At 39.9% G+C, this 14,282-nt stretch overlaps 2 protein-coding genes across 2 annotated transcripts in view; one reads left to right on the top strand and one right to left on the bottom strand.

Moving 5' to 3' along the window:
• The window catches only part of CFI (complement factor I), a 55,165-nt gene extending 44,049 nt beyond the window's left edge, over nt 1-11,116 (top strand). Inside the window, exons 9-13 of the mRNA XM_063107272.1 lie at nt 882-985; nt 1,173-1,276; nt 5,468-5,745; nt 9,323-9,427; nt 10,891-11,116. Coding sequence (XP_062963342.1) covers nt 882-985; nt 1,173-1,276; nt 5,468-5,745; nt 9,323-9,427; nt 10,891-11,108 — 809 coding nt within the window. The 3' untranslated portion in view covers nt 11,109-11,116. The remainder of the gene's footprint in view (nt 1-881; nt 986-1,172; nt 1,277-5,467; nt 5,746-9,322; nt 9,428-10,890) is intronic.
• Nucleotides 1-14,282, bottom strand: part of GAR1 (GAR1 ribonucleoprotein) — a 90,111-nt gene that overhangs the window by 68,784 nt on the left and 7,045 nt on the right. The window lies entirely within an intron of this gene.

Genomic DNA, 14,282 nt, shown 5'->3' with positions numbered 1-14,282 from the left:
GGCCTACCTTCTTTTGGTAAGCCCAAAATGATTAATAGTGATAATAATTTTCATTTCACATTTGGGGGAAAGAAGCAAGTTTACAAAAATTTTCATGACATGGTAAAATATAGAGAGGGAATAAAAGCAGCATCTTTTACTTTCTTCCTTTGTCATGAATTTTCTTGGAAATTAATCATGCCTTAAGTCTTACTCTACCATGTTTTCTCAGTGACAATTGTGCCATGTCTGCATGCTCACAGACAGAGGAAGGAAACATCATTACATGTCAAATGGCTTAAAAAATATCCCCTGTCTGGCTGATCCACTTCTCTGGGGGTCCCTAACACATGCACATTATCTCTCAGGGTTAACATGATGATTAACTATACATACAGAGTGCTTAGTATGGGGTCTGACACATAGAAAGTACTCAATATTAATACCATTGATGTTAATATTGATATTACTGAAGAGTTCCATATAAACAGCCTCTAGAAGGTTAGAAACTATGAGAGTGAGAAAATACAGTTCCCCACTTGGTCAGCTTATTCTGATTTCAGAACATGACCCTATCCTGAGCTGTCACTGTGGTAGTGCCTGGACATGCGTCATCTCTCATCTGCTAGAAGCTAGTAAATGTTTAACCCCCTGGCCAGCCTCTTCTTGCCACTACTTCACCTTTAGATGGAACTTCAGAGAATCAAGCTGATCTTAATATTAAGGCAGATTTTTTAAACAAGGTGAATAGTGCAGTTTAGCATCCAAAATAATTTACTAATGAATCCAGCCTGTTTTGTATTAGCTGTGAATCTGCTGTTTTTGTGGCATAGATAATCGAGAAGTGTCCAGAAGGTAACGGGTTCAAAATAATAACGATACGATCTCTTCCTTTCTTGAAGAAAGAAAGCAGATAAAGTCATTCTTACCTAAACTATCCTGTGGAATTAAAAACAGCTCGCACGCTCGGAGGAAGCGAGTCGTTGGAGGAAAGCCAGCAGGAGTGGTAAAGCTACATGACAAGTCGCTACATTTATTTCCCAGGAACAGCCCAAGTTACGGGGGAAAACAAAAAAAATCAGGGGTGACGTGATTACAAAAGACCAGGAATCTAACAATAGAGGTATCTCAGGGCTTCCTGTTTGTATCACTATCCGGTAGAATGGCAGTGACCATGCAAATATCTTTTACAGGGAGACTTACCATGGCAGGTGGCAATTAAGGATGGCAAAGAAATCAAATGTGGGGGAATTTATATTGGTGGCTGTTGGATTCTGACTGCTGCACACTGTGTCAGGTAAAAAATGTTGTCGATATATTTTAGATTTCCTGAAACAATGAAAACAAGTAATAGAGATTGTGGCAGATGATAAATAAAAGCGTATCTGAGAAAAGTCATTGACAAGTTCCACTCTATTAAATGCTAAATATCCTCTGGTATTCATGACTGGGACTCCAGAGGCCAATGGGTTCAATTCCACAGACCATTTCCAGCTGGGACCAAACTGGAAGAGTTTATGACTGAGAGTTTATAAAGAGCTAATACTAACTCAGCATTTCCTCTGGTCTCACCTCAAGAAGAACGTTGTTTAAAGAGCTGCGTGTATTCAAAGGCAATGAACACACAAGTCATTTTTTCCCATCCATGTACCCTTAAATGTATTTGATGTGTGTTCCAGGCAATAAAGGAACTGTTCAAAGCTCGAGGCTAATTATCTTACATACTGCTTCAGCACTGGCTGGCTTGCTCTGTGATTCTGGATAAATTGCTTACATGGGTACATGACTCAGAGCTATGGCCTGGGCCCATCATTTTGGAGGTGGGGCCACTGCACTGCACCATCTAGGGGGCACCACTCATACTGCAGTTTGCTGTTTGAAAGTTCCCTGGGCTGCAGCAAGCAGGTCCTGGCCGATGGGCCATGAGTCATTGAAGAACTAACCTGCAGAGGAGTGGGAGAAGATTGGCCTGCTGAAGAACAAGTCATGTTATCTCCTCCTTTGACAGGGTTTAGAGAGTCTCAGGTCTCAGAAGTTGGGTAGACGTAGTGTGGATTCAGCAGTGACATGTGACAAGATGTATCATAATAACCTATGAATGGAAAAGACAAGTTTTATGCAGGACCAATAAGGCAAGTTAGAAGTGGCTGTACTGGTTTGCTGGGGCTGCCATAACAAAATACCACAAACTGGGTGGCTTTAAAAAAAGGAATTTCTTTTTTCACAGTTCTAGAGGCTGGAAGTCCAAGATCAAGGTGCCAGCAGGGTTGGTTTCTCCTGAGTCCTCTCTCCTAGGCTTGCAGATGGATACCTTCTCACTGTGTCCTTTTCTGGACTTTACTCTGTGCACGTGTATCCATACTGTCTCTCTCTTTTTGTATAAGGACGTTAGTCCTATTGGATTATGGCCCCACCCTTATGACCTCATTTAACCTGAAATACCTCTTTATTTATTTATTTTATTATTTTTTGGCAGATGGCCAGCAAAAGGATCTGAACCCTTGACCTCGGTGTTAGAACCATGATCTAACCAACTGAGCCCTTAATTAACTCTTTAAAGGCCCTATCTCCAAATGCAGTCACATTATGGGTAGGGCTTCAAGATATGGGGTGTACACAATTCAGCCCATAACAATAGCTGAATTGCAGTGTTGTTTAATAAATCAAGATAAAAGGGCAGAGCTCAGGATTCTGGCCTCAGTTCTGGCCTTCAAAATAAATGAAATGTCATTATTGAACATCTCTTACAGACCAGGTACTGGGCCAGGCACTTTCACATTTGTTATCTTGTTTAATATTTTCAACAGTCCTAAAAGGTAAATACTTTTCTTCCCATTTTGTAGGTAAGCTGAGTGAGACTGAGAAGTTACATGACCTAGCTAAAACTATGCTAGCAGAGCCAGGATAAAATCAACTTCAACGTATTTGACAGTCACTTAGATGAAGGTCTGCTTAGCAAATCTTCAGGTGACCCATAGTTGGGAGAAAATAGCAAATTAAATGACACCTATAAAAGTCCTCTTGGATTAGAGCCATGGCCCAAATCTAATATCTTCCTTCTTAAAGATCCTTTTTTCTTGGCTTCTGTGACACCACACTCTCCTGCTTTTCTGCCTGTCTCTCTGGCCACACCTTTTCTGCCATCTTTGCAGATCCCCCCTTCTGTGCTTGAGCATCATTGCTCAGCTGAAATCCTGGAGCTCCTCAATGTTTAGCCTGGCTTCCTCCTCTCTTCTTACTCCTTCTTCCTGAAGATACCTGTCGTTTAAAATACCACTCTATGCTGATAAAGTGATATCTGCAGCCTGGGCCCTCTCCTCCAACCACTGACCCTACAGTCAACTGCCTATAGACACTTCTTGGCTGTATCAAAAATATGTCAAATTCAAAATGCCTAAGGCTAAGCTTGTGGTATGTCCCTTCCCCCAAATATGGTCCTGTTCCAGTGTTTCTTATCTCAGCAAACGACAACACTGTACATCTAGTTACACAAGGCAGAAATCTAAGAATCATCATATTTCACTTCCTCAACTGTACCACAGTCCAGTCATTATTTCACCAACACTAAATGTCATTTTAAATTTCTAATTATTTAATTCTCAAAATTTCTCTCGATCTCTACTATTACCCCGCTTTTCCCCTTTCATCTGGATTATACCAATTGCCTCCTAATTGGCCTACCTACATTCATTCTGTCCATCCACTATCCCCACCTATCTGTTCTCTACTGTGCAGCAAGTGCAATGTTTCTGTACCTGGTTTTGATCACTTAACACTTAAAATTTAAAGACTTTGCATTCCTCTTAGGATAAAAACTAAACAAGATTTTTAACATGGCCATTAGCCTCATATGATCTGAGCCCTACTTACCTTTGCCAGTCTCATCTTGCCCCACAGCTGTACCTCCTGCTCTCTGCTCCACACACTCTGGACTTCTTTCAGCTACTCAAGCACACTTGCTCCTCCTGCAAAGGGACCTTCATATATTGTTTCTTCTGCCTGGAATGATCTTCTTTACCATTTTTTTCCTACTTAGTGCTCCTCTTTATTCAGATTTCAGCTCAAACTTTACTTCCTTAGAGAACCTTCCCTGACTCCCTTAAGCCAAAGCCCTCTTGATAAGTTCTTGAAAGCCCAGATACGGTTCATTCCTCTCACTTTTCATGGTAGAATACATACCTTCATCCGTGTGATTATCCATTTAATCTTACATCTTGCCCTCGACCCTGAGCTCCATGAAAGCAGGAACTATTTCTGATTTTGTTCATTTCTGCATCCCAGTGCCTAACACAGTGCCTGGTATATATAGTAGGTGAACATTAAGTATTTGTTGAGTAAATTGAATGAATAAATGGAGTTAATCTTTAAGCAATATTCAGGACCTCTAGTCCTGAAAACAACCAACATTAATATGAAGGACAGCATTCTTGGAATACCAAGTATAAATAAAAAACATCCTGAATGTCTCATTTTCTCCTAGGACATCACTGTTTCACTGTAAGGTGATTACCTGAATCACCATTATGTAAGGATAAATTCTATTCAGTTTATGCTGTTTGAGGAAGCAGAAAGTATATAGATAATACATTTTTAAAAGATTTTCATTAAATTGTTTAAAATAAGTTTTGTTGCTTAAGGAAAATCCATTTAATGAAACATTTCATTGTTTGGAAACTAGACTATGAAGTCATTATTTAGCACCTTACTTCAAAAGACAAAAACAAAAACAAAAAACCAACTAAATAATACTTCACCAAAGTGACTCTATACTATTCTCTAAGAAGATGATGGTGGATGCCTAATTTGCTTGAAACCATGTGTTGAAAATTGGTATGAAAATGGAGTGAGGAATAAGAATAGGCAATATTTAGCTCATTTACTGTTTCAGCAGGATTTTAAAACAGCTACTGTGTTCCGGGTACAATAATAGGTGCAGGGGCTGCATAGATGAATTAGACCCCATCTCTGACTTCCAGCAACAGAGTCTATCAGGAAGAAAGGAATGTGGACAAATAAACACAGTGCAATGATGGGATGAAGTCAGTCTTAAGGGCCAGGAAAATGACTGCTGTGGTCTTCGCCTGAGGACTTCTAGGATTGGCAGAGTGATGAGAGTGTGCGGTCCAACACCCCAGTTTTTCAAACACATTTCTGGCAAGATGCTGTCTGGTCTCTGCTTAAACACCAGCACTCACTCCAGAAGCAGCAAGCTCATTTGCTTCTGGGCAGCTCTAGTCAGTGAGTTCCTTATGTTCCTGACATTGAGCAGTTAGGTGGATTACTCCTCTCCCCATTTACCACTGACCTAATTCTGCACTAAGTAAACTTAATCTCACTGCTTCATGACAGCAGGAACAACAACAACAAAAATCTGTGAAAACAAAAAAGTTCCTTTAAAAGGAAGAATATAAAGATGAAGTGTCGGAATTCCATATTTATATATATTTTTTCACATCATATTTTATTTCTCTTTTCCTTTCTGTTACAGAGTCAGTAAAGCTCGCCATTACCAAGTATGGACATCATTAGTAGACTGGATAAGACCTAACTCTGAGCTATTGGTTGAAACAGTGAATAAAGTTATTATCCATGAAAAATACAATGGCACCACCTACGAAAATGACATAGCTTTGCTTGAAATGAAAAAATTCTCAAACCACAAAGAATGTGAGCTGCCTAATTCCATCCCTGCCTGTGTCCCCTGGTCTCCATATCTATTCCAACCTAATGATAAATGCATCGTTTCTGGCTGGGGTCGAGAAAAAGGTATATGCTTTATAATTTGTTAAACAGAATCCAGGGGTTGGAAATGAACGGAAGTAGAAATGCATGGGAACTAATCTTCTAGTACTCAGAGAGAAACATACATCAAATCCAGAAAAGTGAGCACCCAGCCAGGGCCGGCCAGCTTCATGGGCTTGCAACCTGTACGCTTGCCCAGCACCCAGCACTTCTAAGGGCTCTGTGCTGGATTTATGGCTCTACTGTCACCACCATGAAATTCCTAATAATATTTGAAGGGGCCCCACCCCACATTTCCATTTTTCACTGGGTCCTGAAAATTGTGTAGCCAGTCCTAAACAGACTTTCAAAGTACACATAAACGCTGTGATCTGAAGGAAACATTGAGGACTAACCAGTCATCAAGAAAAATATATATAAACAGGGAGACATACAGCATGACCTTTGTGGATTTGTTGGAGAGATGTGGATGGAAGATTAAAAGGTTTGCAAAAGGGGCCGGCCCCACGGGTTCGGATCCTATATAGCGATGGCCAGTGTGCTCACTGGCTGAGCATGGTGCAGACGACACCAAGCCAAGGGTTACGATCCCCTTACCGGTCAAAAAAAAAGGTTTGCAAAAGGATAGCCTCAGTATATGCTGAATCACAAATGCCCTCCAACCCTCCTGCTCTCTCCTTCCCCATTCCCCCTGCCCAACCCCCTCCACAAAGAGAAGGGAACATAAGGAATTCGTTCTTTGAGTTTCTAAAAAGACTTGAGGTGAACACTTCATATAAATAAGAGATGTGAGACAAATTGACTTAGAGACAAATTATTAGAAGGAACTGCTGAAATTAGAGATTTGATTAGAATTAAACAAGTCAACACTTTCTCATTCACCTTGAAAATTTGACCTCAAAATTTAGCTTCCTTTTGACCTCTTAAACTCTTTATAAGATGAAATTCTAAGTAACTTCATTGCATTGGCCTTATAGACTTATATTCTAACACATTCTTTATAATTGCCACATTGAAAAATGTAAAACGTATGTATAAATTAACCTGGATTTGTATGTTTGAATACCCAAGACTTATAAAATACTAAATTTTATTAGGAATTAACTCATTCATAAGGTATTGTGTCCTTATATTTGTTCTGTTTTTAAAAAAAAAAAAAACTTTTATTATGCATATTTACAAATATACACAAAAGTAAAGATAAAAGTATAATAGACCCTTACTTATCCATCACCCAGTTTTCATAGTTATCAACATTCTGCCATTCTTGTTTTATCTCCTAGTATCAATCAGGGTCTCAATAGGGTAATTAGAAAGGTTTATTTACAAAGGGGCAGAGGTTGGGGAACCACAAGGGCTACACGGGAACCCAGGACTAGCAGTACCAAAGCTGTCACCACCCCTAGATCTGAAGGCTTAAGGGAAGAAGTTACCAGAAGGAGAGTCTCAGGTAAAACAGGCTGCCTTGAGAGAAGCATTGACATTGAGTTGAAGGTTATAGCCAACCCCAATCTCACTATCCTTCCTCCTTCCCTCCCTCCTTCCAACTGGGGTCCTCTTTGTGGGAAACCAGAGGCCAAGGGACTCCTGTTGAGGCAGTCTCTACAGGTCAAGCTTTTAGGACAGGGGCAGGGCATTGAAGGGTGGGGAATGGATCTGAGGGACTATCAGGAGCTCTTCAACATTTTCCCCTACATGTTTTTCCTGAAGTATATTAAATCAAATCCCAGATGTCATGTAATTTCACCCATAAATACTCCAGTATTTTCATACCCAACTAAATGAAAGTGATTCCTTAATATAATCTAATAACCAATCCATGTTTAACATTCCTCATTTATTTACAAAAATATTTTTACAATCAGATTATTTGAATCAGGATCCAAAGTCCACACATTGCGATTGGTGGCTATTTTTCTTTAATACCTTTAAATCTAGAACAGTTACCCTTTTTAAAAGAAATTTAATATGTATTTATTAAAGAAACTGGGAAATTCCTATTTTAGAATTTCCACACTTTGAACGTGGCTGACTGTATCCTTGATGTGGCTTTTAAAATGTTCTTTTATTACATGTATTTCTTATAAACTGGTAGTTAGATATGTTCTTAATCAATGACTAATTTATTAATCAAATGTAGTTTAACACATTTATTGAGCATGTACTATGTGTGCAAGGTAGTAATGTTAAAGTGCTAAGATTTCACTGATGAAAAACACGGACCCCGTCAATAAATGAGGGGAGGAAGAGGTTCCAGGATTGAAAGAGGAAGGCCAGCTCTCAAAGGGGCTCACCGTATGGAGGAGCCCTCAGACACGAATGCCACCATCAGACAGCAGAATGTGACAAGTGCCTCAAGAAACATCAAAACAAGAGTACAGTTTTAAAATTGCTCACAGTTCTAAAAGGTTTTCGCTGAACTAGGAGAAATAATAAACTACTAAGAATTTTAAAAGCTCTTGTCTTGAAGCTAACATAGTGGGACTTCAAAAAGAAAAAATGAAACTCCTTTCTAATTTGCTATATACTTGGTGGATTTTTATCTCCCTCTCTGTTTCCCAGGAGGGTAGAATATTAGTTCTACAATCAATTAGTACGTGCTCACTGCAGTGCTACGTTCTGTTGGGGGCGTCCTCAAGACAAACCAGAGGTCTCTGTGCCCAGGTAGTTTATAGGTTAATCAAAGCAGAGAGTCATATGGCATAAGATACTTAGTATGTAATTGAACTACTGTGAGTTCATGCATTAATTACATAAATATTTATGGAGCAAGTACATTGTGCAAGCATGATTCTTGGTGCTGGTGCAGAATGAGTCAGGCTCACCCCCTGCCCTCCTGGAGCTTTGGGTAGAGAGGAAGCTGACACCTAATGAGAAACTGCAGCATAAAAATTGCTGTGAGCTGGGAAAAAGGAAGAAGGGAGATAGGGTAAAGGTCCTTACCCTTGAGACATCTCACCCTGTATTCTTACATTTTTCTGATCTTCCTCGGTCTGTCAGTGACAGAACCTAGCCCTTCTCTTTCCTTGGACCAAACTTTCACTTAAGTAGAAAGGAAGTTCTAAATCCCCTTTTCATTATTTCAAATCGCTTAGGAGGTAGATTTCTTCATGGACACACAAAAACATGTATACATTGGTAATTTCGTATTATATTCTTTAACTTCTTATAATAAAAAGTTGCTTTCAGCAAGCACTTTCAAGGAAATAAGGGACTGTAAGCAGATAGGAGTTATGTATGTGAGAAGAACCCAACACTGATTACTATCCAACGGCCCTACTGAACTCAGTAACCACAGGGGAGGGATTTTATCTCATCCACCTCAGCTACCAGCTCTTTAGCAAATGAGTATGACCTCGGATTATATGTTCAATAATCCCCCTTGACTGTCCATCCAATTTTAGAAAGATAATTATAGGCAGTAGGGATATGAGGAGAATATGATTAAGTATGCTAAAGAATTATCCTCAAAAGTTTATACAGGTATTAAAGGATAGATATGTTATTCTTTTAAATTCTTAATAGTTTACTAAGTCATGAGAGTATTTACTTAGATTTCTCATTTGTGACTTCTAAATGTCTGTTTTCTTATTTTGTTTAGATAACCAAAAAGTCTATTCACTTAGGTGGGGTGAAGTTAACCTAATAGGCAACTGCTCTAAGTTTTACTCAAATCGCTACTTTGAAAAAGAAATGGAATGTGCAGGTAAGTGCTTGTGGTTTGTTGGATATATGAGGGTACTTCAAAAAGTTCATGGAAAAATAGAATTAAAAAATAATACAAATCTTCCATAAACTTTTTTTTTGGTGGCTGGCTGGTAAGTGTATCCAAACCCTTGACCTTGGTGTTACCCACACTATACTCTCCCAAATGAGCTAACCAGCCAGCCCTTCCATAAATTTTTTGAAGTATATATACGTATATATATACATCTCTCCTCCTTCCTGCCATATCAGCTCCCCTGTTCTGGGCCCTGAACCCTTCCATTTGGCCTTCTGGCTGTTGCATTGTCAAACTCTTTCAGTCTCTTTCCCTTAGCTCAAGTTCCCTCATTCTAATACTAAGGAAAAAAATCTTCCGTAAGCTACTATATAGCAGTACAGTAAGTGACTAAGAGCACAGACATTAGAAACAGACTAGGATTTATACCCCAGTTTTTGCCAGTTACTAGTTATGTGACCTTGAGCAAATTTCTTCATAAGGAAACTGAGATGCAGAGCAGTCACACAATTTTCCCAAAGTCTTACATATAAAAAGTGGTATACCCAGGATTAAAACTAAAACCACTTCTAAATGAAAGTTCAAGTTATCTCATCTCAAATGCCTACAGTTGAAAATAAATTCTCCTTAGAAATCACATTACACTTCTCATGTCACAGTATTTGATATCATAGATATGCTAACTCTCCTACCTAACATAACTACAGCAGCTCCTACTTTTGGAGGTGATCCAAAGGCAGGATAGCAGCCAGTGTAGTGCATTTAGGATGTTTTATTGAAACCATTTACAAATAGTGTACTACCGAAAAAGGCAGAGTTATTAACATCCTATAACTTCTTGGATACAGTGATTTAAGAATTTTAGAAAGTCATAAGAGTGAAAAGAAAGTGCCCTCCTATCTTGAAATGGAGTTCAGGGTTACAATGGACAAAGGGGTGAATAGCACTGAAATGTGGCTTTCTGGGTTCAAGTCCAGGCTCTGCCCCTTATTAGCTGTGTGACCTTGGACAAGTTAATTAACCTCTCTGTGTCTTATTTGTCTCATCTGTAAGATAGGGATAATAATGATACCTCATATGGTTGTGGTGAGAATTAAAGTAATGATTGACTAATACATATTAAGCACTCAATAAGCACTAGTTATTCCTATTATTTTCCCACCCAGTATTTGATGGTCCTTTGGGGTTGTAATCTCTTCCCAGTACACAGTTACATAAAATGGAGAACACAGGAAGAACATACTAATTTGGGGGAATGAGTAGATTTATTAAGTATTTCTCAGCCTGCATCTCTCCAACTCTGCAAGCACATGTTATTTCCTGTCAGGAAAGTGTAAGAAAGCAGAAGTCAGTCACTACACACATTGTGGAGAAGGCAGGAAGTCAGCATGGTGGCCTTGCCCAATGAAAGAAAATGTGTGATTTTCTCTTTCCCATTTCTTACTCAGGTACAAAAGATGGTTCCATTGATGCCTGTAAAGGGGACTCTGGAGGCCCCTTAGTCTGTATGGACATCAACAATGTGTCTTATGTTTGGGGTATTGTGAGTTGGGGTGAAAACTGTGGAGAACCAGAGTTCCCAGGTGTTTACACCAAAGTGGCCAATTATTTTGACTGGATTAGCTATCATGTGGGAAGGGCTCTTATTTCTCAGCACAATATATAACATTGTGATCTCCCTTTTCTTTCTACTCTTTTTCTTTCAGGAGTTCCATTTTAATTGAAATGAAACTATAATTAATACTTGTCTAGGGAAAAAATGAACAAATCTTATTGGCTATCTTTAGAGGTCGCTAAAAAGTTTATGCCATATTGGAATTTTGCTGTAGAATTCTCAAATAAATATTTTGGTTAAGCATTCAAGTTTAATTTATAGAAAATTTGGTGAAATTATCTCTTCATGCCAGAGTAATGTATTGACTATAATAAGGGGTTAGGTACTTGAATGACTTTGGATTCACATAAGCCTGGGTTCAAACCTCAGCTCTACCACCTATTAAGTTTGACCCTGCAATTTATTATCTTCTTTGTGTGTCAGTTTCCATCTACAAAATGGGAAATGGAACTGCATGAAAATGAAACTCATACTTATGTAAAACATTTGGCATAGTACCAGTCACAGGGTAATAACTGACCTCACAGCTTTTGTTCCATTTCTTTGCTTCTTTACGTATTAAAATTTCTCAAAAGATTTGTCTTTGCTCAGACAAATCTTGGGTGGAATTAGTGCACATGCACGCCAATGTGTCTTTTTAGTTTAGTTGCTATTCTTGTGTGTTCTTCAGCTGTGTGAAGCAGTGGCCCCGAACTGCTGACTGGCAGAGAGCTTGCATGTAAAAAAAGAGAGCATGTTTACTTTGCTGGCAGCTGCTCAGTTTTTCTTTGGACTTTGGTGGTAGCAGTTGAGTTTCTGAGTTTCTTTGAACTGCCTAGCTCCTAGATGTGTGTGTCCAGAAATAAAGACTACTGTTTCTTCAACCAAGGCTCCAAGGACCTTTTTTTCTGGTTACCTAGCTTGTAGACCTGCATGTGAAGGGTTTGTGACCCAGTCTGGATAATGGGCTTGAGGGGTCTGTGAGCTCCAGACCCAGCCCTAGCTCTACACACTCACAGTCCAATGACTCACAAATCCATATCTCTTTCCTAGAACTCCAGAATAGTATATGCCACTGAACACTTGACATCTCCATGTGGATATCTAGTAACATTTCAAAAGAAATATAGCCAATCCAACATTCACAATTGCTTCCCTCTAAATGTGTTCCTCACCACCTCAGTAAATGGCAGTACCATCCACTCAGGGCTCCAGCAGGCACCCAGTCTCTATCACATCAGTTTGCTTAGCACCTGCCATTCCCCAACATAATCTGTTTTTACAGGTTTGGTTACTCTTCCCCACACTGCCACCAGCCACAGGTACAAGTAAGATGCGTGAGAAGAAAGACCTTGTGTCCTTCCAGCTGCATCCCCTAGTCTTGGTGCACAGGGTGTGCTCAGTGAATAACATTAGCTGCTTCAACTGCTTTAGTTTTGGGGGTTTTTTTTTAAAGCACAGCTATCATCATCCTGAGGGCAGAGGTATATTTTTCACGTGGCATATCTTTAATATATATATCTTTAATATGTAATTGGGGTCCAGTCTTAGATAGAGCCCAGTTGTTTTAATAATAGAAATGCCCATTTCTACATATATTCCAAAATCAGTTGCTGCCCAGATTTTTTTCCTTTTTTAAAAGTTTTGATAAAAATACATAACATAAAATTAACCATTTTAACCATGTCTAAGTGTACAGTTCAGTGGCATTAAGTACTTTCACGTTGTTATACAACCATCGCCACCATACATCTCCAGAAACTTTTCATCTTCCCAAAGTAAAACTTCACACCCACTAAACAATAACTTCCCCCTTCTCTCTCCCATGCTGCCCACATTTTTCATTCCTTTTCTCATGGGATGCAGGAGAATATTTGTTTATCTCTTGCTGTGTAAGAAGGGACCCCCAAATAGTGGCTTAAATAACAATTGTTTATTATTTTGCTCATGAATCTGGGGTTGACTGGGCTCAGCGACGAGTCCCCCTTCCGGTTTCTCCAGCAGTTGCAGTCAGACAGGGCTGGAGCAGAGTTATCTCAAAGGCTTCTTCACTCACACGTCTGGTGTCTGGGCTGGGAGCTGGACAGCTGGAGCTTCTCAGACAACTCTCTCTATGTGGTCTTTCCACATGGGCTCTCAACAGGGTGGACCCAGGGTCACCAGACTTCTAACATAGCAACTGATGAGCATCCCAAGAGAAACTGCAGAATCTGCCCAGCCTTTTCTAAACTCGCCTGGAAAGTCATTTAGCATCCCTTGCATCACGAAGGCCTGCCCAGGTTCAAGAGAAGGGAACATAATCCCTCTTTTGATGGAGGGGTGTCAAAGAATTTGTGGTCATGTTTTAAACCACCTTGTTCTGACCCAGCAATCCTGGAGCAACGTGACACTTTAGAATATGTCTACGAATGATATAGAAAAGTACTCAAAGGGTTCAAGTGGGAAACCCAGCACAAGATGCACCCTCAGATGATCTAGGAAGGGGTAGTATCAAAGCCAGTCTGTACAGCAACCTGGGACCTGGGGGTTTTGCAGCAGAGTGGACCCGGGTCAGGGCCAAGGATGAAGAGCCAGCTCTCCGAAGTGACTCCATGTGGCAGAGACCAGGAACAGCAGGAATGGGATAACCTGACTCCAGGGTTCCCCCAGTGTAGAGGTCTGTCTCAGGGCTCCTAACTGCAGACAACAGAAGCCAATCTGATTTAATGAAAAAATAAAATTACTTAAAGATATTATACAGTTTCCAGAATTTCCAGGAAAGCCAGAGAATTGGGGTCTATGTATCCAGAAATAATGCTCAAAGACCATCATAGGACTGCTCCATCAGAGACTCCCATTGCCACTAGATGGGGCCCCAGTGTCCATGCACAGCCTGCACTGCAGAGGTTGGACACCGGATGCTGCTGCTAGACCCTCTGCCAATGCTACTTCTGTGAGTCAGCACAGCCTCCCCTAAAGGTGTCCAGGGAACAGAACTCACTGGATATGGAGCTTTGCCATCATCTTATACTTAATCCTCTCCTCAGAACTCACCATCTTACAAGAGAGACAGGAAAATAAATTATGAAGCTACACCTTGCCAGGTACAATGGTAAGGAAAACTCAAGGATGATCTGGAAATCAGTCTGAAGTGTCTGAGTTTCCCCAAAGGCGAGGTTAATATGAATTACGGAAGAACTTTCCAGACAGATGCAAATGCACAGGCTCTGCAGCTTGAGCAATATATATGCACATTTTTGTTTTTCT

This window comes from Cynocephalus volans, chromosome 9 (genome assembly GCF_027409185.1).
Source record: "Cynocephalus volans isolate mCynVol1 chromosome 9, mCynVol1.pri, whole genome shotgun sequence".
Classification (NCBI taxonomy): domain Eukaryota; kingdom Metazoa; phylum Chordata; class Mammalia; order Dermoptera; family Cynocephalidae; genus Cynocephalus; species Cynocephalus volans.
This window is presented reverse-complemented; position numbering and strand designations above follow the sequence as displayed.